This window comes from Papaver somniferum, chromosome 10 (genome assembly GCF_003573695.1).
Source record: "Papaver somniferum cultivar HN1 chromosome 10, ASM357369v1, whole genome shotgun sequence".
Lineage (NCBI taxonomy): Eukaryota > Viridiplantae > Streptophyta > Magnoliopsida > Ranunculales > Papaveraceae > Papaver > Papaver somniferum.
Window position 1 is genome coordinate 10,321,103 of NC_039367.1, and position 27,357 is coordinate 10,348,459.

The 27,357-nt window shown below is 35.8% G+C and overlaps 2 protein-coding genes and 1 long non-coding RNA gene across 3 annotated transcripts; all 3 read right to left on the minus strand.

Annotated features, from left to right (window-relative positions):
* Positions 1 to 5,327: 5,327 nt before the first annotated feature.
* LOC113315318 lies at positions 5,328 to 7,600 on the minus strand. Its single transcript, XM_026563612.1, has 3 exons — positions 6,909 to 7,600; positions 6,092 to 6,776; positions 5,328 to 5,894 (listed from the first exon to the last, which is right to left on the minus strand). Exons 1-3 carry the CDS (start codon positions 7,598 to 7,600, stop codon positions 5,328 to 5,330), a joined length of 1,944 nt encoding a protein of 647 aa, XP_026419397.1.
* An 8,180-nt stretch (positions 7,601 to 15,780) lies between these two features.
* Positions 15,781 to 18,050, minus strand: LOC113315047 (polygalacturonase 1 beta-like protein 3). Its single transcript, XM_026563357.1, has one exon. It carries the CDS (start codon positions 17,873 to 17,875, stop codon positions 15,998 to 16,000), a length of 1,878 nt encoding a protein of 625 aa, XP_026419142.1. The 5' UTR covers positions 17,876 to 18,050; the 3' UTR covers positions 15,781 to 15,997.
* A 7,611-nt stretch (positions 18,051 to 25,661) lies between these two features.
* On the minus strand, positions 25,662 to 27,356 carry LOC113316942. Its single transcript, XR_003343113.1, has 5 exons — positions 27,299 to 27,356; positions 27,128 to 27,191; positions 26,749 to 27,012; positions 26,230 to 26,320; positions 25,662 to 26,148 (listed from the first exon to the last, which is right to left on the minus strand). It is a non-coding gene; the product is annotated as an uncharacterized LOC113316942 (long non-coding RNA).
* Position 27,357: the final 1 nt, after the last annotated feature.

A 27,357-nucleotide genomic window follows, 5' to 3' on the forward strand; every position in this document is an offset into this window, starting at 1 on the left:
TTTTTTCTTGAAAACCATCATGTAAACGTTTCTTAATGGAATGAAATACTAATAGTAGATTATCAAAAATAAATAAAAATGTCCGCATAAAATAAAAATATTTTTGTTGAAGGTATGTCTTAATAAGATTAACCTAAATGTATCTCTTTCCGGTAAACAAATTGCTTTTAATCCTATAAATATGATTTTGGAGCTACCTATCACATTTTCTTTAATTGTGCAGTTGTTTCAACTCTGTAGAGTAAGCTCAGAAATATGATTGGCCTTATGGTAGGTTGGAAAACCTACAATAAAATACTGCAAGTGCACAGTGTCAAACTAGTAGAACAATGGCAAGTACAGGTCGTTCCCACGAGGAGTGTGAAATACTACTACTAATTAATATCAAAACTAACTAATCGACAAGATGATGTTTGGACGATTTTCAGAAATTTGGAACAAAATGAAATAATAATAATTCTAACAGTAAACAAAATGAGAGCGTCTTATTATTATTTTCGGTTTCCACCAATTAATTATGGAAATTCTACTAGTCATTAAAAATATATTCCATGCATTTTCAAATATTGTTTCTCCGTTGTAATTTTCTTCGCTTCATGGGTAGTGATTCTAAAGTATTACCTATCAATCCTAAAGCATATCACGTCAAAGAACTTAACCAAAGCACGCCATATCAATTGAAAAGCATAAATAATCAAGAAAATCACATGAATAATAAAATACCAAGCCATATGAAGAAAAACTACTGGTCATTCAAATCATTATTGAGCATATAAATGTAGAGTTTACACAATTAAATTGGTTTCTACCTAAACCCTAACATGACTCTAGCTAGACATGGTTTTCTCAAAAGCCATAAACATATTAAAATCAAACTCTAGCTAATGAAAAATGAAGAATCGAAAACAAAACTTCAAAACCCTTCTCTACTTACGGCCCTGTGGCCGGGTTCCCCTCTCAAATAGTCGACACCCCTTCTTATAACCTTCCCTTTATTTTATTTCATTAATCAAAGAATCAAAATAAATTATTCTATGAAAATTTCTTGCATGCAAGTTGATGTCGTCATCAATATCTTTCCCCAAATAGTATTGCCACCTCGTTCTTCCAATGAAATAATAATCTCTCCTTATTTCCAAAATCTCCCAAATGAAGAAAGAGTTACTTTATTTCCAAAATAATCTCACGTGTAAATATTCCTCAATTAATTCTTCACATGGCAAACAAATTATCTTTCTCGGTGGAATATATTTGTAATAAAGTAAGAAAGATAAAATACTCCCATTTTCAGTTTGCATGTGCCAACCCCACTTTGATTTCAATTCATTTGTTGCGTTTGTGCCTCGCCTATGAAACAATTTTATGCTGCTGATATATATGGAGATACCAGGCCAGCTACATTTTGTCATTTTTTTCATTGTGGTTGCTGATATATGGAAATACCATGCCAACATCATTTCATCATTGTGGTTGCTGATATATGGAAATACCGGGCCAAACCCATTTCATAATTGTGGTTGCTGATACATGGAAATACTAGGCCAACCCGGCTACTGATACATGGAAATATCAGGCCAGCATAATAAGTGCTGCTGATATATATAAATACCAGGCCAGCATAATTGATCATTGTGGTTGCTGATACATGGAAATACCAGGCCAACCACATTTCATCATTGTGGTTGCTGATATATGGAAGTACCAGGCCAACCACATTTTTCCATTGTCGTCGCAAACACCATTAAGTCTCACATTTTGCTGTTTATTCGCTGGATGATCGAATTCACTTGTACTTTCTACAAAAGCACTAAAATAGTATTAGTACCTAAAATATTGTATCATATCTAATATAAATATGGGTATAAAATGTAGCATATACATGCTTATCAACACCCCCACACTTATATTTTGCTAGTCCTCGAGCAAAACAGAGATATTATGCAATTGATTTTTTTTTTAAATTCTAAGAAAAGTGAAAACCTACAAAAATATGGATAATTACCCACTCCCCCACACTTAAACATTACATTGTCCTCAATGTAATTGAGTCATCCAACGTAGAAATTAAGATGGGAAATACAAAAATAAACAATAAAAATAAGAGATAGAGTAGAGGGAACAAATCTGATGGGTTGACTCCCATGAAGCGAAATGTATTTGTTTCCCAACTTGCCAATAGCATGTAGTCTCAAACAAGGTGAGGTTGGTACCCCAAAGTAGACATCCAATCATATATATAGAGTCTAAAAAGTTGAGGATCATCCCAACTAATCCGGTCAGCTGAAAATATGCACCTGCAAATACTATAAACCTCCAGAAAGATGTTTAAATTCATTCCCTCTAGAAAATTGTAAGTGCAAATTACATCACTCCCATAAGCAACAGGTTCAGATTGTTTGACAATTTCTATTCGCAGAGCACTCTCTAAATCAGGTTCTAAATCAACAGAAATGATTTCCGCAGCTAATATTGGTTCAAATTCATCCGCGGAACAATAGCTCAATGGAGCAATAATATCACGACTCATAGATCCATTATCATTTAAAACGGTTTCATTATCAATATCATCAAGACAAAAAAATTCAGAACTTAATGACTTAAGGGTCAAGGTCGGAGCTTTCTCGTCTAATAGAACTAGTCGAGACTCTGACAAAATTAAAGGTTCTAGTTTGGGTTTCCATTTATTAGTGTCTAGCAGTGGTGTGGAGTCTAATAAGGCATTGACTTCACATGTAACACTATCATCATCAAAATCATACCCAAAATGAGCTAAGCAAACCTCCAGTGGATCTTCCAAGTGGCTCTTGCAAAAGTTTTGCGAGTGCATCTTTTCGCTAGTAGCACTTCAAACTAAGGTATCTGGAAAATTCCAAGCAAACTGCGTAAAAAGAACTAAAAGAAATTTAAAAGAAAAATAAAAATAAATTATGTACAAAAACTAAAAATAAACTATATACAATGATATCAACAAAAGAGTATTTTGCAACCACTCCCCGGCAGCAACGCCAAAAACTTGGTAGGTTGGGAAACCTACAATAAAATACTGCAAGTGCATAGTGTCTAATTAGCAGAACAATGGCAAGTACAGGTCGTTCCCACGAGGAGTATGAAATACTACTACTAATTAATATCAAAACTAACTAATCTACAAGATGATGTTTGAACGATTTTCAGAAATTTGGAACAAAATGAAATAATAATAATTCTAACAGTAAACAAAATGAGAGCGGGTGATTAGGATTTTCGGTTTCCACCAATTAATTATGGAAATTCTACTAGTCATTAAAAATATATTCCATGCATTTTCAAATATTGTTTCTCCGTTGTAATTTTCTTCGCTTCATGGGTAGTGATTCTAAAGCATTACCTATCAATCCTAAAGCATATCACGTCAAAGAACTTAACCAAAGCACGCCATATCAATTGAAAAGCATAAATAATCAAGAAAATCACATGAACAATAAAATACCAAGCCATGTGAAGAAAAACTACTAGTCATTCAAATCATTATTGAGCATATAAATGTAGAGTTTACACAATTAAATTGGTTTCTACCTAAACCCTAACATGCTAGCTAGACATGGCTTTCTCAAAAGCCATAAACATATTAGAATCAAACTCTAGCTAATGAAAAATGAAGAATCGAAACAAAACTTCAAAACCCTTCTCTACTTACGGCCCTGTGGCCGGGATCCCCTCTCAAATAGTCGACACCCCTTCTTATAACATTCCCTTTCTTTTATTTCATTAATCAAAGAATCAAAATAAATTATTCTATGAAAATATCTTGCATGCAAGTTGATGTCGTCATCAGTATCTTTCCCCAAATAGTATTGCCACCTCGTTCTTCCAATGAAATAATAATCTCTCCTTATTTTCAAAATCTCCCAAATGAAGAAAGAGTTACTTTATTTCCAAAATAATCTCACGTGTAAATATTCCTCAATTAATTCTTCACGTGGCAAATAAATTATCTTTCCCGGTGGAATATATTTGTAATAAAGTAAGAAAGATCAAATACTCCCATTTTCAGTTTGCATGTGCCAACCCCACTTTGATTTCAATTCATTTGCTGCGTTTGTGCCTCTCCTATGAAACAATTTTATGCTGCTGATATATATGGAGATACCAGGCCAGCTACATTTTGTCATTTTTTTCATTGTGGTTGCTGATATATGGAAATACCAGGCCAACTTCATTTCATCATTGTGGTTGCTGATATATGAAAATACCAGGCCAACCCCATTTTATAATCTTGGTTGTTGATACATGGAAATACCAGGCCAACCCGGCTGATGATACATGGAAATACCAGGCCAACATAATAAGTGTTGCTGATATATAGAAATACCAGGCCAGCATAATTGATCATTGTGGTTTTTGATACATGGAAATACCATGCCAACCACATTTCAGCATTGTGGTTGCTGATATATGGAAGTACCAAGCCAACCACATTTTTCCATTTTCGTCGCAAACACCATTAAGTTTCACATTTTGTTGTTTATTCGCTGGATGATCGAATTCACTTGTACTTTCTACAAAAGCACTAAAATAGTATTAGTAACTAAAATATTATATCATACCTAATATAAATATGGGTATAAAATGTAGCATATACATGCTTATCACCTTAGTATTAACCTTGATTCCGTTCCTCAACATTTTGTACGAAATCTGTTTTCTCGAAAATTAGGTTGATGATGTGGATTAATTGGAGGTGTGTTGTTCCTTTTGTTATGTGGATTCTTTGGAATTGCAAAATGTTATTAGTACTTCTGGAATTGGACTTACGTTAAATGATTACATGTATACAACAACTGAAGCAAGGGGATCTCATGCAAACTGCACAACAAGAAAACAATTAGAGGAAGAAGGAACTCAAGATGCCTTCCGACGGGCAACTGAATGTAGTGGCTATAATGTTGTCTTTCAAAGCGACTCTATACTAATTTTAAATCTGTTGATGGGAAGATATGCTAAAGCTAGAGAACATAAATGTAACATTAGTACTGATTTTTAGAATTAACCATACTCGGCTATTAATTATAAAGTTACCGAATATCTTTTGTGTCAATTGCTAGGTATAATATCAAAAATACACCCAATATCTCCACCTTTTGTAACCACAATGCTATTGAAAACCTTGAAAATTGTAATAGCCATCATAGACAACCTGTATATTGGAAATTGTATTAATCTCGTACTATAGTGATCCTTAGTATTCTGAGAATCGTCCCTATCAATTTATTTTGTGAGGTTGAAGGCGAGAAAAGAAATTGTGCAATATATAGTTTTTTTTTTATAAGCAAAGGTCTTTAGCAAGGCTAATAGTCTCCCTCAACTGTCGCAGCTAGCCAAGCAGGAGGCATAGACCAGTACATATAAGTTTTCTTACGTTTAGCCCATTGAGCTAACTCATGAGCAACGGTATTATAGATTCTAGGTTGAAAACTAAAGATACAAGCTATTAAATTAGAGGCAAATGACTGAATGTCTTTAAATATGGCATCTGTCCTAGAATCACCATCAAAAGAACCCAAAGAGAATTGTTCCACCAGCTTCTTAGCATCGCTTTCAATGATGATATGGGTCATCTTCTGTTCCACTGCTTTCTTGAGAACTCCCCAGATGGCTCTGGCTTCAGCTTCTTCTGCAGACGAAACTTCAAAAACCATGGCACCACAGAAAGAGGCTTTGCTAGTAGAATTTCTCATCACATATCCTACACCATTATCTCCAGAGATGTCATCAAAATCTCCATCAGTGTTACATTTCATCCAACCAACCAAAGGGGGCATCCATTTGTGATTTAGAGCTATGGTATTTGAAAGAGTGGCAATAGAAGTATTTTTCCTAGTAAGGAGCATTGCCCTAGCTCTTTCTATGACAGACTTATGATTTCGGACACATTTTGAAAGACCAAGTTATTTCTACTGGTCCAGAGGGACCACAGGATAACAACAAATAGATGTTTTGCATCATCAGGAAATCTAGAGTTTTGTTCCAGAAGCCTGAAAGTAAGCCACTGCTAAAAAAAATTTTGAGTAAAGAAATAAGTGTTTATGCAAAAACTTTACAAGAACCAAACCTTAGAATCAAAAGGACACATGACCAAAGTATGCATAATGTTTTCATGAGGATCCTTGCATCTGGCACATTCAACAGAATGCATGGGCATTCTGGTATGAAGGACGATTCTAGCTGGAAGAGCATTTTTAGAAGCTTTCCAAAGGAAGAGTTGAACTCTGTGAGGAACTCTAATCTTCCATATATGTAACCAAAGAGTCTTACATGGAGAGGTATTAATGCCTCTGAGGCCCAAGTAAGCGGATTTTGAAGAAAATTTACCATTCTTCGATAGGTCCCAAGCCCTCCTGTCAGGAGTGCAATGCTGGCTTACGGGAATAGTGACGATCTTCTTAACAGAAGCATCATCAAAGTGGGTAGAGAGTCTAGAAACATTCCACGTTCTAGTATGGTTATCAATGAAGTAATCAACTTTTATGCTAGGGTCCTGAGGGTTGAGAGGGTTGGGAGTAGCAGAACCCAAATTTGGAATCCATTTGTCACACCAGGGGTCGATAAACTTTCCATCCCCAACAATCCAGGAAACAAAGGGTTTAATAAACTCTTTTATAGCATGAAGGCATTTCCAGGTCCAAGAGCATTTATCAGGACATTTGGCATTCAGAAAATCAGTCCTAGGGAAATATCTAACTTTTAAAATCTTAGCCAACATGCAATCAGGGTTTTCAATAATTTTCCAAGCATTCCTAGTTAACATGGAAAGATTATTTAGCTCAGCTTTTCTGAATCCCAAACTACCTTCAGATTTATGGGAGCACAGAGTATCCCAACCCAAAAGATGGATCTTTCTATCTTTTGGTTCAAGAGATTATCCCCACCAGAATTTGCAGAGATGGGCATCCATATGTCTGTAGAGGTGCTTTAGGATGAGAAAATCCCCCATATGGTACAAGGGGATAACTTGGACAATATGTTTCACCAAAGTGGTTCTAGCAGCCTGGGAGAGGAGCTTGTGAATCCAAACAATTATTATGGCATCCACAGCCTGAAGGATGCCCATATGGGTTTGGATTTTAGAATCTTTGAAAATAGTAGGAGTACCAAGGTACTTCTCACCCAAATCTCTGCTTTGGATATCCAGAATATTAGCCAAAAGGGCTTTCCTATGTTCAGGGATTTTCCTACTAAAAAGAATACCAGATTTATCAAAATTAATTTCCTGCCCAAAGGCAAGGCAGTACTTTTGAAGATAACCTTTTATAACATTAAAATATTCAATAGTAGCAGAAGAGAAAAGAAGAGAACCATCAACAAACAGTAGATGAATCATTTCTAGAGCATTTTTACAAATTCTGATACCCTTAAGAGTTCCATTTCTTTGGAGACTATCTATGTAAGAAGATAGAGCCTCAGCACAGATGATGTATATGTAAGGGGATAAAGGATCCCCTTGCCTTAGACCTCTCTCAGGTTGAAAGAAACCAGTAGGACTACCATTTAAAAGAACAGAATAGGAGACAGTAGAAACACACTGATTTATGAGTTTAATCCAATTTTCAGCTAGCCCCATTTTTTTCAAAAATTTTTCTAGAAAGTACCATTCCAATTTATCATAAGCTTTTGACATATCAAGTTTAATGGAAGCAGTGCCCTCAACTTTGTCATTATGATTTACAGAATATATGGCTTCATTAGCAATGAGAATATTATCAAAAATACTCCTCTTAGGTATGAAGGCACTTTGGTTTTTGGATATGATGTTATTCATAAAGGGTTTAAGCCTGTTAGCAAGAATTTTGGAAAGAATTTTGTAAATGAAATTACATAATCCTAAGAGTCTGTATTGACTGACTAATTCAGCTAGAGGAACTTTGGGAATAAGAGCTATGTTGGTATGATTGAAGACTTTAGCTATATGCCCTGTTCTGAAGCAGGTTTGGATCATATCAACAACAGCTTCACCCACAATATCCCAATGTTTTTGCTAAAATAAGCCTGTAAAACCATCTGGTCCTAGGGCTTTTTTACCTCCCATTTGAAAAACAACATTTTTTATTTCCTCAGCAGTGAGAGGGAGATTTAGAGTATCATTATCCTCGGCATAAAATTTAACAGGTAGATCATTTAAAATTTCATCATGGAATTTTTGGGGTTGGGAAGAGTAAAGATTTTTGAAATAATCTAAGAAAGAATTTCCAATACTATCTTTATCAATTAGGATAGTATTAGAGGAATCCTTGATCAGCTGATAGCATTCCTCTTTCTCCTGAAAAGAGTGACTCTATGAAAATAAGGTGTGTTTCTGTCACCTTCAATGAGCCATACTTTTCTAGACTTATCTTTCCAGTAGAGTTCCTCCAAGGTATAAAGGTACTCTAATCTAGTTTTAAGTCTAGCTGTAGTAATAGAATCAGTGGGATCAGAAATCTGTAGCTCTAACAAATCTTTCCTAATGGTAGATATATCAGTTTGAATATTACCAAAAGAGGATTTGTTCCAATTTCTAAGACCTTTTTTAGCGCTAAGAAGCTTAGCTTTTAGTTTATAGGCTGGAGATCCTATAACATTGACAGACCAAGAGTTAACTATAATGTCTCTGCAAGTAGGATCCTCAATCCACATAGCCATGAAATGAAAAGGTCTAAGCATGCAAGTTTCCTCATAATTAAAACCTATATGCATGGGACAATGATCAGAAGAATCTCTAGGGAGATTGTTAACACAGAATTTGGGACAAAGGTCCTCAGCAATTTGGTTTAAAAAACATCTATCTAGCCTTTCTAAAATTAAATCAGGACCTTGTTGCATATTGGACCAAGTGAATCTTGGGCCAGAAAACCAAGGATCATGCAATTTGAAAGTAGAGCAAAAATTTCTTAGATGTTCAAAATCAGAATCATTAACTTCAAGACCACCATTCTTATCTTTTGTTCCTAAAAGAGTATTAAAATAACCAATGATAAAGACAGGCTCACCTATGAGGGCAGTAGTTTGTTGACACTGTTGTTCCCAGAAGGAGGGTCTAAGGGTACTATTGGGTTCACCATACACAAAATGAATATGAAAAAGTTTTTGAATGGATAATGTCAGTTGAAGTCACATAGATGCCCCTCAAGCTGGAAGAAACAACATTCAGATGGATTTCTTTTTTCCAAGCCAAAACCAAACCACCACTCCTACCAACATTAGGAACATTGCAAGTACAGGGGAAGCCCATGTTTTTAAGTTTTCTGGCTGCCATATCTTTCCCCATTTTAGTCTCAGAAAGGAAAATGATATCAGGATTAACATTCCTACAAAGCATACTAAGTTCTTTGTTTGCAGATTTTTTTCCAAATCCTCTAAGAGCAATTGCAGTGGACGACTAAACCCAAATTTGGTGTCGAGTGGGCTGGCGTAGTGGGACGGACCATCGATCAAAATTTGATCAAAGAGTAAAACTCGGACCAAATTTGGTCGGCAATTAAGACCAAATCCAAATATAGTCGGGCGTTTATATAATGTCCGCCTACCCGACGGGCGTTGGTATAATGTCCGCCTGTAGCCGCGCGTTCGTAAAGTTAACGCCTGATGCAGGGCGTTGGTATAATGTCCGCCTGGATGGGGCGTTGGTATAATGTCCGCCTGAATGGGGCGTTGGTATAATGTCCACCTGGATGGGGAGTTGGTATAGTGTCCGCCTGGATGGGGCGTACGTAAAGTTAACGCCGGACACCCAGGCGTTGATATAGTCATGATCCCACCTTCACAAAGTTTTGAAAACTTTGCTTGGGGCGTTGTCTTTATCAACGCCCCATTTTTTTTTTCTTGAACCCGGGCGAACGTATAATCTCCGTCCCACACACCAGGCGTTGCTATAGTTCACGCCCCATACAGGCGTTATCTTTATCAACTCCCCATACCAGGGGTTATCTTTATCAACGCCCCATGCCAGGCGTAATATTTATCTACGCTGGACGATGAAGCGGACTTTATATCAATGCGCGACCAAATTTACTCGTCACCCGCTACGCCACAGGACGGACTAAACCCAAATTTGATCTTTTTTTTTCTCTTTGGTCTTTAGTTATGCTCGCACCACTGTGGACGCTCTAAGGTTCCATGATATTAAGTTTATGTTGTTGGCAGGGTTTGAATTATCATGAGTAAGATGGTTGGGTATGGGATTTACCTGAGTAGTAGAGCCGGATCCATCATCAAGAGAAGCATTGGAACCATCACCATTTTGAGAAGAACTTTGGGAGGAATTGAGACTAGAACCGGCAGCATTGAGAGGGGAATTGTTGCGGACATCATTGCTACATGGGAAACTATCAGCAAGAATGTTGTAGATACCAAAGGAGTTGAAGATAGGTTGGGTATTGAGGGAGAAAGTGGAGAGATCTACGTCTGGTAATTCACCCAAATTGGTAATTGGGGTGCACGGTTGAGCATAATCAGGCTCAGTAGAGGTTTGTTCTTCAGAGATAACCTCATGGCTAGCAACATTGGAATTAGCTCTGGTGCGTTTTCTTAGGTTAGACCTTGGATTGATCTTTCTTTTGAGGTTTTCTATAGCTTCTTGTTCGGCCGAATTTCCTGCTCCTCTGGTGATTATGGAGCTGGTATTTGGGATAGCAGCAGTTTTGAATCTTCTTGAGGAGTTGGTAGTGTCAATCGGTCCCTTTGGAATATACTCAGAACCAGTAATTGAGGCAACAATAGTAACATTTTGAGTTGTAACTTGCTTTAAGATAATTGGCAAGCCATTTTCCATCTGAGTTGGGTGTTTTTGAACAAGGCCAACATCAAAAATCTTCAGGGTAGTGGATCTGTTGACAAAGGGGGTCATTTGAAAAGTGTTCGACAAACTTTTCTGAGAAATATTTTCCATTCTTTGATCAACAGCTACGGTTTTGCCTTTGGAACTTACTTCAATAGCAGTAGATCTCATTTGAGTATCTGGTATAACCTCAGAATGTTGCATATTGATGTCAGTGTTGCTAGCAGATGGAGGAGTTACTTGTTTGGCTGTTGAAGGCATCATTAACTTTGAAACACTCGGAAGAGTGTAATTACTGCAGCGAGAGTCCAGATCTGTAATCTTCTTTTGCTTTAGTTTCTAAGCAGGGTAGTTTTGATCTTTGTGATCAAGGATGCGACAGGAAGTACAGAAATATCTTGGAACTCTGATGTGTCTACATTCAATAAGAAAAGGTTCATTCCTACCATTTGTGAAAAGCGGAATGCCTGTTGGTAGAGCTTTCTGAACTGGAATTCTAATGCAGACTTTAACATTATTCTTATGAGGATGTTTACCAAACGGATTCTAAGCTTCTATGAGTTCTCCCGTATTTAGAGTGACAAGCTTAAGATATTCAAACTCTGTGCATTCATTGGGGATGTTACACAAGATGAACCACATAATTTCTTCATCAAAAGAAAGTTGGTGATTTGGTGGCCAACCTTAAATTGGTACAACTTTTAGTACCATTAGGTAACCACGGACGAACCAAGGTTTCTGAGAATTGATTCTGTTAAAATCCTCTTCTGATAAGTAGCGGATGAGAACTTTGTTCCTCTGACCATTGAAGGTGGTGACAGTAGGGTGTTGAGCTAATGGCCAATTGTTGCAGATATAAAATCTGATAGAGGAGGTTGGGATCAGAGGTTCACAACAAACATATCATGCGATACACTATTTCCAGTTAGTATCAGCTTCTGCTAGGGCAACTTTTTTTATCAATGAAGACTGGTTTAGTAAGAGAAGATGGTAGATTTAATCTTTCAGACATCTGGTTTGAGAGAGTTTGAATTTCAAGATTCAAGTTTTGGGTATTCTCAGAAGAAGAGGGGATTTGCATAGTAACTATTATAAAATGAAGAGATAGAGGGAAGAATCTCTTATTGATATTGTTTTGATAAAGGTAACATGCAATGTGGAAGAGGGAAATGCAGGAGGGGTTTTTTTTTTTTGAATTTGAACCTTAAAAAAGGAATGAGAAGGTTGTTGACCATAGTCAAAGAAACTTTCAGGAGAGTTTTGGTGTAAGGTTGTTGTAGGAAAGCTGCAAGTTATGCTTTGGGTGAGAGGTTTGACATACGGAATGTCACTATTGTTACCATGCTTTTGAGTTTGTCTTCGAACCAAGGTATTCACGTGATTATTATGGGGGGAGAGCCACAAGAGGATGTGGCTAATAGTACCTTGATGGAACATTTGAGACAGATTGGATTGAGGATAGGCGACATGGATATGGGTTGTTGAGTATTTATTTTGTTTGTCATTATTCATGATGACATTGAGGTGATGATGTAAACTGCCAAACGTAATAATGGTAGAAAAGGGGGGAATTTTTTTTTGTCTGGATGGGTGGTAAGGGAGAAGATTTTTTGTGCTTGTTGGGTGGTTAGGTTTGATGGATAGACTAAAGACGTTTATGTCTAATATGCCCCAGATTGCGGTGAAGCCTCCCAATTGGTGCTGCCATCTCCTAGTATGCATAAAACATAAAGTGTTAATTAGACCCCAAAGATAAATATCAAAGTTTGGTAACCCACCATATACTCCCTTAATGACAAATCCAAAGGAAGTAAAGGTCTTAATAAAGATTAGGTGTTGAAAATAGGTCTTGATAGGGTAATTATGATTTGGATGGGTAAAATCAGACGCATAGCTTTGAAGAGGCGTGGTAAACAAAGCGACATGATGCTTAACCAAGCGCCTTAAATGGGAATGAATAGGTATGGTGAGGGCTTTAAAAGGTGGTTTTGGGGGGTAATTAGCATATTCAGAGCAGAAAATTATCTTTCTATCAACAGAAAAGGAAAGGTTTAGGGAGAATTTAGAAAGTCTAAAAAATGCCCGGTAAGTCTTCTCAGAGTGCAGGGGTTGTGGGAGTTCTTGAAGAGTCTCCTCTGCCGTCATCTGCTGCATCTCCAGATTCACCAGAATATACACAAGCCAAGGCTCTTCTTTCTTCACTGAGGATGTGCAATATATAGTTGAATTGTGATAAAGTCGTTAAATATCCATATCCATGAGTTTGAAGCATGTTGGGATATATATATATATTTAAAAACATAGTTTTTTAATTTATATCAAACTTAGAGAAATAGTGTGGTGGTATTATTTTGGGCTCCCACACTATAGACTTGGGTTCAAGTCTCACCCCATGCATTTGACTAGGTATATTTATATATCTATATTATTTATTTAAATCCGGAAGAGCCGGGCCTTGGGGGTCTTGGGAGGTCTGTTGATTCAGAAACTGATTTTTTGCAGATTTAACTCTTGATTTCCAAAAACGATTTTTTCAACTTAATATTCTCCAATTAATTCTAGTAATTTTTGTTAATTATATTGTTACCGTTTTGTGACTGTTACGGAGGATTTTCAATGAACACTAATTTCAAAATTGATTTTCATTAAAACCGTATTAATTTCTTTTGAGTTATAAAAGAACAGTTTCTGGAGAAGATGAAACACAATTGTTTTTCATCTATTTTGAGTTCTGAGCAAGTGTAGAAAGAGTTGTTGTTGGTTCGATTTCTCACAGTGCAGAGAAATCGAACAAGAGAGTTATCAGCTGTTTTATCCCTTCGACAAGAATCAACTGCTAGTAGGCCTGTCAATAGAAGAATATCCGCCCGATATTTAGAAATCCGATATCTGACAGGTTAAGCACTACCGGATATTCGATATCCTATAATATCCTATAGGATATCAAAATCAGATATCGATTCTGATAGGCTAAGCTGTCGGATATCCGATAATATCCGGTTATAACAAAAAAGCTTAAAAACCCTTGTAAAACATTTTCATAATTGACACTTATCGGATATTTATCCGACAATATCCGATACTAGACTTTAGATTAAGATAAATTACAAATAAGTTCCTATACTATCGGATATCGGATATTAACATTTCGAATGAGGTCTAATCCGTTTTCGATATGTTAAGGAAGAAATATCCGATAAAATATCCGATCTGATATCCGATATCCAATAAAACGGATAAAATCCTATAGGATCTCGAATACTCGGAAACGGATACCGGGTATCGGACAAATATTTACAGGCCTAACTGCTAGCACACAATCAAGAGGCAGAGTCGCGAAACACCTTAAAGATAGCGACCTAGTCCGCGACTCACCTGTTTGAGATCCGTTTTGATTTTGTAAATTGTTTCCAACAAAGCATCACCACATTTTCTATGGAAAAATACCTGTCATTTCTCCCATGCAATTACTTCTCATATGACAACTTTGAAGGTTGTCCGCTGTGTTATTCATAGCTCTGAATGCGACTGCCTCTGATATTTGAAAGCTCTATTTATCAAGGTTGAATTGGGGGCCAAGGAAACTAATTGGGGGCCATGACACATTTTATACCCACATCCAAAAATATATGGGGCTTCCAAAAATGAGGGTGAAATACCTATTTTATCCTTCTCTAATAAAAAAAACAGTTTGAATCGTCAATATTAGAGATGTATAAAAAAAACGACTCTCATTTAATATGAAATAATCGTCCGTATATAGTATTGCTTAACTGACGACCCTTGGAGTGATAGCTACAGAGAGTAAAAGGTTTTTTAGTCGTTCGGTTCTAAATATATAAAGTTAACGACTCTATATGACCTAAAAGATGGAGTCGTCATCTTTTAGGAACCTCATTGATGGTTTTTCATAACTGAACAATGGAGTCGTTTATTTTGGTGCCAATTCATTGACGACTCTACAGGGTCGTTAGTTAATTATACTCACGACCTAACCACCCTCACACTGAGTTGTTGCATAGTGACCATGAATCGACCACTTGGAGCACCATTCATGCGATTTGAAGAGTATAGGAAGTTTACCTGATTGTTTAGAGCTTGGAGTTCCTCATTTTGAGTGTTGGTTCCTTCATTTTGAGCAATGGGATCTTCATTTGCACCATTGTTCATAGCTTCCTCTATCAACATCTCCTCATCAAACATCCAATCCATATGATTAATTGAGACAATCTTGCCATCAACGCAATCATTGTTGTTGTTTGAAGCTTCACCAACATCATTTCCTCCACTAGAATCTCTCATTTCAAATAACCCTAAGTTTTCCCCCAAAACTCAATTTCTTCTTCTCCACAACACAAAAACACAATTTTTCTTTTATCAAATTTTTATCCCTAAATCTGATTTTAATCTACCCAAATTAATTAACAACTAATCAACACGCAATTAACACTAATAATCCAGGGGTAGTTTAGCCATTTCTTAAAAAGTGGGATAAGGGATAACTCTCAATTACTATTTCATGGCCTTTCTTGTCCTGTAACTAGTGGTCCCCAATTACTATTTCAGGGCCCCCAATTCAGCCAGCTATTCATGGATTATATACGTATTAAAGCTTATACTTAGTTAGCTTGTGTCTTTTGGGTCTTTTTGCAAAGATCAACAATAAGAGTATTTATTGGAAACATGTGAACCGGAATGGGTCAGCTAAAGTTATTTGTAAATTTCCCAAAGTGATGGAAAACGTTTGATGTCATTTTCTTTTACCAGAACCAGATTGTATACATCACTGCATTTAGCTCATAGTGGTCTATCTTCATAAAGACATTAAGATTTTTGGACAGATATATGAAACGATTAGATCCATAATAAAAAAGGGATTAACCAATAAGTATTAGATTTAAAAATGATTTGAAGTTTGGTCCATAAACGTGAACCAAACTTATTGTGCCAATTGTATTTCAGTGGAACATGATAGGTGAGGGCGAGTTTAGGAAATTGATAGTACACTAATTTTAATATATATTAGAAAGTGATATTGGAACAATTTCATTCCCCACACTAAACCTAAAACACTTGGAAAACATAGACATGCCTTAGCTAAGAAAAACATCACTTTTATATAATGCCATACTAGTAGCAGAGGAGTGAAAACCAGCCAGCATACAACCTACGGACACAATGTGTGTGGCATTTTTGAAGAAGCGCTTAATCGGCTCTAGCCCAAGTCATATCATTCTCAAAGATCCAATGACAAACTTCAATCTTTCCTGGCTGTGATCCTAAAGCCAAAAATGCTCCATGCGTTGGACTCCAAGAAGATGTATCCACATGACAAATAGCAGTACCTTTGTTGATCTTCTCTTTAGTCTTTGCATCCAAAATCTCAGCTTCATAAACCCTGACTTTAGGAACAGAATGACAGTAATAAACCAAATAAGGATATAAACTCTGATGACAAGAAACAGATTTCGTCACTTGACCACCATTGATTCCTTTGACTTGACCAATCATAATATCTTCTTTTGACCCTTTTACTGACTCGGTACTTCTCACAACAACATTTTGACCCAACACTGATGTTGCAAAATCTATCATGTCTTCAATCGAACCAACACATTTTTTCGTTTCACCTTCACTTGGAACTCTCTCACATTCACCCACCGTATTTTTCAAAATCCCTTCCATTGTTGAATTCTCATCAGCATGGAAAATGGACTTCAGTTCAGAAATTTTCAAAGACGAAAACGGTAATTTGGATGAAATTGACCGGGGTAAAAATGATCTGTTGGGCATCTTATCTTTGATATCAGGCATTGGCATAACATTTCCACTCTTCAAGTTCGACTCTCTGAAGAATTTACCTGGTTCAACCCATCTATTTACGGTGCTGCCACTGTGACCATGACCCTCCATCAATGAACTAGTAATAATCCCAGAAGTAGTTCTCTTAGTGTATTGAGCAAAAGAAATACTTTTTTTATCTTTATAATCAGTAAAAGAATTGTTAATACCATAAATCGCAAACCCAATCTGCTGATTACTTGCTTTTTGGCCATACCCAGAGAACTTATCACTGCCTTCGTTGAAAGATTTCCCATAATTTATAAAGTCGACTTTTGCAGAATTAGATTTCTTAGCATAAGATGTAAAAGAATCATCACCTACATTTGCTTGTTCTCTGTAACTAGTGAATTTCTCAGTAGCAGCATTTCCCTCAGCACCATAGTTGTTGAAATTATTCTGTGGGTTATTTGTATCGAAAGCATAAGAAGTAAATGAATCATTGGCAGCATTACCTGACTCACCATAATTCTGAAAAGTAGAACCCATTACATTGGAGCTTTTACCATAACTCGAAAACCCACTTGTAACTGCATTACCATTTTTACCATAACTAGTAAATTTCTCATCTCCAGCATTAACATTATCTGCATAATGCGTAAATTCCTGAACTCGACCGTTTCCGTCATCGGCATAACTGGTGAATTTAAGATTGGGTACGTTTTTATTGGGGTTGTAATTGTTGAAGTCGCCAGAACCACCAGTGGCTTTAGTTGCGTAACTATTGAAACTAGTATCAGCAACATTTCCATCAGGTTGGTAATTTGAGAATTTGTCTGAATGACCAACTGAGTCACGACTGTATCTTCTGAATGAGTCAGCTGCCAGGTTTTGATCATCCGAGTAGTTCTTGAACGAGTCGACACCACCGAGTCGATTTGTACCGTAATTGGTGAAGTTTCTCTCAGAGTATTTAGTGAAGGAAACATCGTCACTGTGCTTTGATAAACTCGGGGTTAAATCGGTCATACACATCAAATTCGCTGATGAACAGAAAGATGGCAAGTGAGTTGATAATGAGTTTTGATCAGCTAGTTTGGTATAAAATGATGAATCTACAGCATTCAACGGTGATGCTTTTGAGATTAGAAAAGTGGGTTTTGTTAGATTATTGGAAATCTTTAGATTCCAATAACGAATCAACGAAGCTTTTGCTGTAAATGGGTTCTTCTCTCCATTTACATAAAGAAATGACGATGAAAAGAGAAGAAGAAAAGAGAAAAGAAAATGGAGTCTGTTCATGGTGTTTGAATATGGAATGTGTTGTTTATACAGTTAACATGGGAAGTGATTGAGAAGAGAGTTGAGTGAAAATGTTATTGGTTTCTTTGGTTTAAATAGAAGCTGCTGCTTGGGATTATAGACAGAGAGTGTGCGAGAACTGGTGAGAGAGAGGGAGATAAAAAGGCAGAGAGTTGTGTGTGTGTTTTTGAGAGTGGAAAGCAGAAAAGAAGTGATGCTGAGGGGGGAAGTAAGATATTGTGTTTCGGTTCTTACCATCTATACTGTGCCACGATTAAATCATGGGTCCACGTATACCGACACTTTAATCCCATTTTGATTTTGATTATCCCTTTTTAATCATATGCAGACACCATATCTTGAAAAGCTTAAGGTAAATTTTTTTAACTAGGAATTACCAATAGGTACCGTTATAGTGTTCTTAGTTAGTGGCAGGTCCACCCATTAAAGTTCATTAATCAGAGGTCCATAATTAAAAGAAAACATGAAAATGGACCAAATTTTTTAAGCCCAGGTCCTGCACACGTGTGGGATATACTACGCGCATTTTTAAAATTCCCAAAACACCCTTATGTATCAGGGTAACTAAATTTCATTTCACTTTTTTGTTTTCATTTTAATTTCTCATATCCAAACGGGGAGAGCTGCTAGAAGAGAATTTTTTTCTTAGGTTTTCATCGCCGAATGCGAGAATTATTTCGATTTTGTTTGATTAACCGAGATTTAGTTAGTTTTAATGTTGTTTTATTTTATTTTAAGCTATTAAGATCTTGATTTTCACTGTAATGGAGAAATTCAATTGAGATACGTACATGAAGTTGTTGCTACCTACAGATCAAGATAATCAACAAAGAATCAGTCAAGGTATGTGGTGTATATTTTATTCTTAGGTTGATTATTCAATTCATCTCAATCTGTTGTTGGAGATCATTATAGATCTTAGTTTTTATTTATTGATGGTAGTACACATAAATCTTAGTTTTAGGTTTATTTTTGTTTTGGTTTGTTTTTTATGAATCTTGATCGTAATTACTCAATTTTTTGGTTAGATTATGGTGTTTTTAACATATTTGAACTATCGCTTTGATTATCTTGTTGTTTTCGCTTCTTTATTTTATCAAATTTGTGCTTGTTTGTCGTTTCAGGGGTATTATCCAGCAGTACATATGTTGCATACTGATACAAATTGCTTTTGATTCTGTTTTATTTTTAGTTCTATCTTATCACTTGTTGTTGTTCGATCCATAAGTACATATCTTCGATACTGAAATAAGACTCTCTCGATTCCGTTTTTTTGATAGATTCATTACATATGATTGTTTTTTAGTTACTGTCATACTGATACAAACTGCTTTTGATTCTGTTTTATTTCTTAGTTTTACCACTTGTTGTTTGATCCATAGGTACATATATGCGTTACTGAAATAATACTCTCTGGAATTTTATTTGTTTGTTCGTTGTTTTTTGTAAATGATGTGTATAATTTCTTTGATCAGCTTATGCAGTGGGTAAGCGTATTATATAGTTGATATAGAATCACTGAAATGTGGTTTTTAAGCGATTTTGTCCTGGAATCAAAATCAGTTAATGTTCCGGCAGGGGTCCTATGTTTTGTTGCAGATAAATCATATTGTATATACGATGCACTGCAGAAAAATCACAGTATATATACGCTGCACTGCTGAACAATCATAACTTAAAAGCAGCACTCCAGATAAAATCTCAGTGCATAAACTATGTATTGACAAGTGGGTGAAGGAAAGTGCATAAAAGCAGTACATAAAAGCATCAATCCAGAGGAAAGGCAAGCTTGAAGTCCAAAATAATCTCTGAAGAGGTGAGAATCTCTCTTGTGACTTGGTAACTGAACAAAGAATCCTTAAATTTTATACAATTATTCATTACAGTTTAAGTTTATTGAGCAAGTGGTCACCATATAAATTGAGTGCATATTTGATGTATTGAGCATGATTATGAAAGATTGTATACGTTAAACTTTGTTAGTTGATATAGTTTTCTAGTGATAAGAAACTAGCAATGTCATTGATTCTTAAATAATAAAACCACTATTGATATTGAAACTTTAGAAATGTTGGGGATTGGAAATTAATTTTAAATGCCTTCCACCGAATTGTTGAGCATATTTGTTGTTACCATTTTTTCAAATGGACAGTACCTATGTTTTTGCTAAACCAAATTTAGACGGAACATATCATCTATTCTCTACTGAAAACCCAACTGTCACGTAGAAACATATAGATTTTCTTATCTAAAGGGCAGTTCTTATTTGACAAAGAACCAATTATGGAGCAGGAGAAGAATGGTTAGGTTGTGGATGGGTTTTCCACTAGCAAGGACCACTGCTATTTTGATACATGATTACAATACATATGCGAAATACTGAAATATGTATTGTATTTCTCATTTTTTACTGCATTCTCATGCATTTATAGTGTGTTTGATGGAGTGCGTAATGAGTGCACTGTATTTTCATTTTTTTTTATGTATTATGATGATGGAATGAACTAATACTCATTTATATCTATTGTTCATCATGGTCGTATTAATATTGTTATGTTTTGGTCACATTTACAGGTTCAAGATATTTAGTTCTAATCCAAACACTAGAAAATTTTTAAGTATACCATTTATGTTCTGCAGATTAACTAGTTTTGTTTTTAGTATAACATTTATGTACTGCAAATTCATAGTGTCTAACATACGTAGACTCATATATGTAAGCATAAACATGGGTTTTTAATCAGTATGGAAGTTATGTACCGAAAATTCTGCGTCTTTTTCCGGTTTCTATTAGTGTTGCTTTTTAGTTTCTGAGAGTATATCATATATGTACTGTTATATTTTGCAGGTTTATTATCCTCTAGCATATGCTTAGTTTCTGGAGAAGACGTTACACTAGTTCCTGAAGAAGATGTTGCTTCTTGGTCCTCTTCAAATAAGGATAATCTCATGATGTTTGATTTCTTATGATAACACATTTTTTGTTTGGATGAATACATGTTTATACATGTGCATGGTAAAACTAAAGCTCATGAGGATCTGCATACTACAAGTCTTATTAATGCATGCATATAATTTCATCTTTTTAGCTTGATTATTTGAACCAATGATAAGTGGTTTAGTTCTTATATGTGCGGGTTAGAGAGTAGAAAGTTGATTGACTACTGTTGTAGGTTTTATCTTGGTTGCAGCATGACTTGTTGAGATAGAGAAACCCAAGTTGCATCTGACATGTAGTGGTCTCTAATACTACCAAAGTATGTCTCATTGGTCTCCATGTCTGCATATTGATACTCATTTTTATCTGCTGTTCATCATGGCTGTGTCAATATTGTTAGGTTTTGGTCACATTTACAGGTTCAAGATGTCTAGTTCTAATCTAAACACTAGGAACTTTTTGAATATACCATTTATGTTCTGCAAATTCACATTTACAGGTTCAAGAGTTTAACGTAGATAGACTCATATATGTAAGTATAAGCATGGTTTTTTAATCAGTATGTAAGTTATGTACTGAACATTCTGAGTTTTTTTTTTCCGGTTTCAATTAGTGTAGATTTTTAGTTTCTGAGGGTATATCATGTATGCACTGTTATATTTGCTTTAGTAGCTGAATTTTACATGAAATAATGCTCTGGTGTTGGTTGTTGTCCATGAAAGGCAATCGATGCTGCTAAACAAGTTAAACCGGGATTTGGGAAGAGCAATTTCATTGTTCTGGGAACTATAGAAGGATAACTTGTGAAAATTATGGAGGAAAGCCTTGCATACCTGGAGTTAAAAGTGAATGAAAGTGTTTTCAGTCATTATTTTTCTTTCAGTGCATCCATTATGCACTCACTTTCTCAGTATGTATCAGATGTACTGATTTTTTGGTTGTATGTGAAGTACTTGAAATTAGTATGTAATAAACCAACACGCCTTGGTTTTTGCTCAAGCTTATGTAATTTTTTATTTATTTCTTTTCATTGCATCTATTGCTAATTTTGAAGTTTCCATTGTACACTTTTTTTTTGTAGTACAACCAATATACATTTTTATTTTTTTTGCAGTACAACCAATATATACTGAATTTAAACTTTTTTGTAGTACAATCAATATATACTCTATTCTTTTTGAGTAGAACAAATACTAACTGAATTTAAACCAGTACATGTAATTATAGACTTAAACTAATTAAAGCAGTGCAACAGATATACACTGAAATTTATCACACACATACATTGAGTGATCACTATAAATTAATGCTCAGATGTAAATTTATTTGAGTTTTAACTGTGTTTTTTATAACCAATATACATTGTAGTATTTTTTCATAGTACAACTAATATACACTGCTAGTATTGAGCACCTTTACTTCCATAAGAATGTGGCTTTACTTCCATAAGCGTCCAATGCTTGAAGGGAGGTCCGCGAATGACGATGCTTCGTCTATCTTTTGTAATTGCGCATCACTCAAAGTATATCCACTCAATCTCATGTTGACTACTAAAATATGTAAGTCTTTGAGTCCAGATCTATACAACTTCGTACCAGGTTTTGGCACAACCTTCCCTACAAAAAATTAGTTAATTTTATTTCAGTGTAGCATTTATGCACTGCACAATCATCATGTCTGAAACACAATCATATATGGAAGCATAAACAATGTTACTTAAACACAATCATATATGGAAACATAAACACATTCATCAGTATTGGCCTTATGTACTGCATACCCAAGATCATTATCTCATAAACCAACATAATGATTTTATAGTACAAAAGCGCTGTTATACCTCAGTACAACATATATGTATTGGTATGCAGTGAAAAGAAGAAAGAAAAAAAACACACCTCATGTCACTTTTGATTGTTATTCAACAGTTTTTGAGTTATGTGTACTGAAAAATCTACATGCAAGAAACACAAAAAATCTTATATATAAGCATAATCAATGTTACATAATCAATACTGGCCTTATGTACTGCATACTCATATGCCTAAAACACCCAAAATCACATGTGAAAGCATAATAATGGTTACTATTCAGTATGTGAGTTATGTACTTGATGTTCATAGGGCTTAAATCCAATGAAAGCATAAAAGACTTATTTCTTAAGTACTAGAGATATGTAGGTGGATCATTATCTCATCAATCAAAAATAATAAACAACATATTGATTTTTTTGAGTATATAAACAATATAGTGATTTTTTACCTCGGTATTGTATATATGTACTGGTGGATCTATGTGTCAGAAAACAATAAAAACACACCGCGAGTCACTTTGATTGTTATTCAATCAGTTTTTGAGTTATGTACCCACAAATCTATATGTCAGAAAACACAAACTACAAACACAAACACTAAACGCATGTCACTTATGATGATTTTCATCAGATTTTGAGTTATGTACCTCTGATTAAACAGTCAAAATAAAAAAAAAAACATCTTATACGCAGTGATGTATCATATTGGTTAAAATAAATTAGGTTTTTCCCGTACATCATATATGTACTTCTGATTCATACCTTTTTCTGCTACTGATTTCGGTACTCTTTTTTTGTTTGTTTGTTTTTTGCTCGCTTATTTGGTTTTTTGTGTTGGTGATTCTTCATAATCATCTTCTTCTTATATAGGAGCAGTACTATCTTCGTAGATTTAGAAAAAAAATCTTGATTCAATATGGAAAATCGAAATCTAGGTTTAGAGTTTAGAGTTTTGGTTTCTCAAAGATCGGAATCTAAGTTTTTGGTTTGTGATTCCTTGATTGAATCACAAGAATTCTCTTAGAATAGAGAAGGGAAAGGAAAAACGAAGAGAGACGAAGATAGAAGGCGTTTTTGCTAACCAGTGGGTTCGAACTTCGAATAGAGAGAAGACGTTCACACGTATCATGGAGGGGCAGCCAGGTCTTTTCCATCTTGTGAACCTAAGAATAATATTAATTTTCGGTTGGACCCAGGAATAAATAACTATTTGGGCCCAGGACCAAATAAGAAAATTTCCATTTTTTAACTTAATTGTGGCTTTATGGATAATTGATTTGGGAGTACATTGGCTGTAAAACACTGAGAAATAGTGGATATTTACTCTAAAACAGGAAAACTTTGTGTGGCCCTATTTTGCTGCGATGTTGAGAGGTGTGAATCTTTTATGGTCACTTTACGTTTAAAGTAGGTCTATAGTGATTCACCACTTGATTGGTGTAGGCTTATCTCTGTTAACCCTACTGCAGCACGACAAGGTGTTTTTTAACCTACTTTTAACGTGGGTTTGCAAACTTGACTCCACTACACGGCATAATTCCATTGGGGAAGCGATCGTAGTCTGTCTTTACTGGATTCCAAAATTTCGATACGCGTTTTTACTTTTTTGTGTTTCGTTTCCTATTTTGGAGTCTCTGTTCTATTCTCTGGCTTCAAATTCCTGATTTCTGTTTTTATACATTTGCTTAAGATGATGGCCTGTGAGAAAATGACAAAGTGTAATGTCAAAGCAGTAAGTAGCCAAAACTATGCCACTGGTTTTTCTGTCGAGAGTTCCAGACAGATACCGCGTGGACTCAGTCGACTGCAACACTGTTTTTAGACGGATTTTGACCGACTGAATTTACTTTCAGACTTGTAAGCCCTCAACTTTCATTAACACTCAGAGCGTCCACAATGGACGACTAAACCCAAATATAGTGTCCAGTTGATAGGCGTAGTGGGACGGAGCATCGATCAAAATTTGATCAAAGACTAAAATCCAGACCAAATTTGGTCTGCGACCAAGACCAAACCCAAATATAGTCGGGCGTTTATATAGTCCACGTCTCATAACCAGGCGGACGTATAGTCCACGTCCCACCCCAGACGGACGTATAGTCCACGCCCTACACCAGGCGAACGTATAATGCACGCCCGTCTTTTTTATTTTTTAATCTTTTGTGTGGGGCGGGCTTAATACCTCCGCCCCACTCTTTACAAACTTCAAATGCATGGGGCGGGCATAATACCTCCGCCCCACTTTTTTTTCTTTTTTTTTTATTTTTTTTCTACACCGGGCGAACGTATACTCCCAACCCCACACCAGGCGTTGGTATATTCTACGCCCCACACAAGGCGTTGGTATAATGTCCGTCTGACCAAATTTAGTTTTTCCACCGTAGGGTCACATACCAGATTAAACCCAAAATTTGGTCTTTTTTTTCCTCTTTGATCTTTGGTTATTCTCGCACCACTGCAGTTGTTCTTAGTGACTCAATTAAAGTCATCCAAAGTAAAACTCTGGCTTTAAAGAGATGAAATCATCAATATTCATCATCATGTGCAGTTGTCTGATGATCATTCATATTTGACTGTGATGGTTGGATATTTTCACCTTTTGACCGTGTCATGTTTTTTCATTTTTCGTATCAGCTTTTGAAATAACAAAATTGGCACAACATACTCTCGTTACCATTTACGAATACACATACCTCAAAAGTATTGAGCGTACAGTACTATGAGTATGGGTAGTAAGGTATTGGCCCGTCTAGAGCTGGCAAACGGGCGGGCCGGGGCTGGCTTGTTACGGGTTACACGGGTTCGGGTTAATACGGGCCAAAACCCGCGGGTTGATATTCTTCACGGGTAGTCATTTCTTCAACCCGTGCCCGTAACGGGTAAAGCTTGCGGGTTCACGGGTTACCCGGCTTGTTAGATTAAAAATCAAATCAAATTTAAATAAGTTAATTTAGGACAAATTACAAAGATCAAACACAAGTATTACAATAAGCAAACACAAATCCTTCCAAATCCTTCCCTATAACACCTAACATACATCTAATCAGTCCATTTTCATAACTCCATATCCTGCTTTTCAAACTCAATCTTAACTCCATATCCTGCTTTTTGATCTTCCTGCTTTTTATAGGCCTGAGATGAACATCCCGGATCATAACTCCATATCCTGCTTTTTGATCTTCCTTAAAATAACCACTCACATGCAGAAGAACCATGTCTCTACTCTTAATAGTCTCCTCTATCCAGACTTGATCTAAATAACCCACAGAGTCCCCAATTTTAAACCAAAATTTCACAAATTCCTTCACTGCATCAGTAAGATCTTCTCGTAGATCAATATTAGAAATAATCGATTGAAGAAGATAGTTACCAATTAGTTGTTTACCACGTTGTACCTGCAAAAAATATGAATACATGACTAGGCCAAATTTTCTGTCAAGTATCATTCTGCAGTTCATCTGTGTCGATTTCTAATCAGTGTTTGCTCATAATTCATAAAACCTGCAAGCATCAGCAATTCAACATTATTAAACCATGGTCTTTGTTAAGCTGAAATGTCCAAACATACGCTTCCAATAATACCCGTCTGAAATTTTTAAGAGTCATGGCCTGAAAGTGCCCTGGCATCAGTGGACGCTGCTTCTCCTTTACCACTCCATTGGATCTGGTGAAGCTGAAAATATTCAAACATCATATATGCATATGACCATTGATCAACTTTGAAAAGAAAAAACATCATTTAAGTTAATCTACTGCGTATTGTTACTTCAGTTAATTGAACAGCTCAAGATGTTGTTAATTAAACAGCTCAAAATGCTTTTAATTGAACAGCTTAAAATGCTGCTAATTGCTACTTCAGTTAATTGAACAACTCTTTAGTCGGTTTAAATGCTGTAGACGAAATAATTTTCAAGAGAAAGACGTAGTGAAAAAAGGACAAATGACGCACAAAGCACAGAACAACTGAGGCTTTCCACGGCCGAATTCACCGTAAGATTCATTAGGTGATCAGGTCTCAGTTCCTCTTGTTACAAGCAGGACTGTGTAAGTTCAATAAATATCGAAACACAACAATCTAGAGTCATAATCTACTGGTATTACCTTCAAAAACCGTGTTGAGTACTCTTGATTGTGATGTTATCTGAACGATCTCATGCATTCTTGGATGAAGTTAACTAGCACTAGAAAAACCCAGCAGAACCAACTCGACGCTCCAAATCTCTACTCTTAACCCACAGAGTCCCCAATTTTAAACCAAAATTTCACAAATTCCTTCACTGCATCAGTAAGATCTTCTCGTAGATCAATATTAGAAATAATCGATTGAAGAAGATAGTTACCAATTAGTTGTTTACCACGTTGTACCTGCAAAAAATATGAATACATGACTAGGCCAAATTTTCCATAAATGGTGAAGCAAAAGATGAAGCAATTCAGGAACATCTAACATTAACTGAATAGATAAAATAAGATTGCTTACGAGATGGGGTGTTTCTTTCTTCCCTACAACCATCTGATTTTTGTTAGCATCATCAAAGTGATTACTGTACAGAAGAACAAGTAACAAGAATTACAAACTGACACACACTAAAACATTGCTCTGCTAAAATAAAATTAGAACTTTTAATACACACATTGATAATTACAATACCTCCTGGATTCGAATTAATGACCAGATATGAAACATCTTGAAATTTCCCACAGAAGTAT

Bases quoted from the DNA above. Each gene is read 5' to 3' on its own strand.
- LOC113315047 (XM_026563357.1), bottom strand. From the start codon at position 17,875: ATGAACAGACTCCATTTTCTTTTCTCTTTTCTTCTTCTCTTTTCATCG.
- LOC113315318 (XM_026563612.1), bottom strand. From the start codon at position 7,600: ATGGGGCTAGCTGAAAATTGGATTAAACTCATAAATCAGTGTGTTTCT. The intron at 6,777-6,908 runs GTGGGGATAATC...CATGTTAACTAG, and splicing joins GCCCATCTCTGCAAATTCTG to GAATGCTTGGAAAATTATTG. The intron at 5,895-6,091 runs GTTTGGTTCTTG...CGAAATCATAAG, and splicing joins TGTGTCCTTTTGATTCTAAG to TCTGTCATAGAAAGAGCTAG.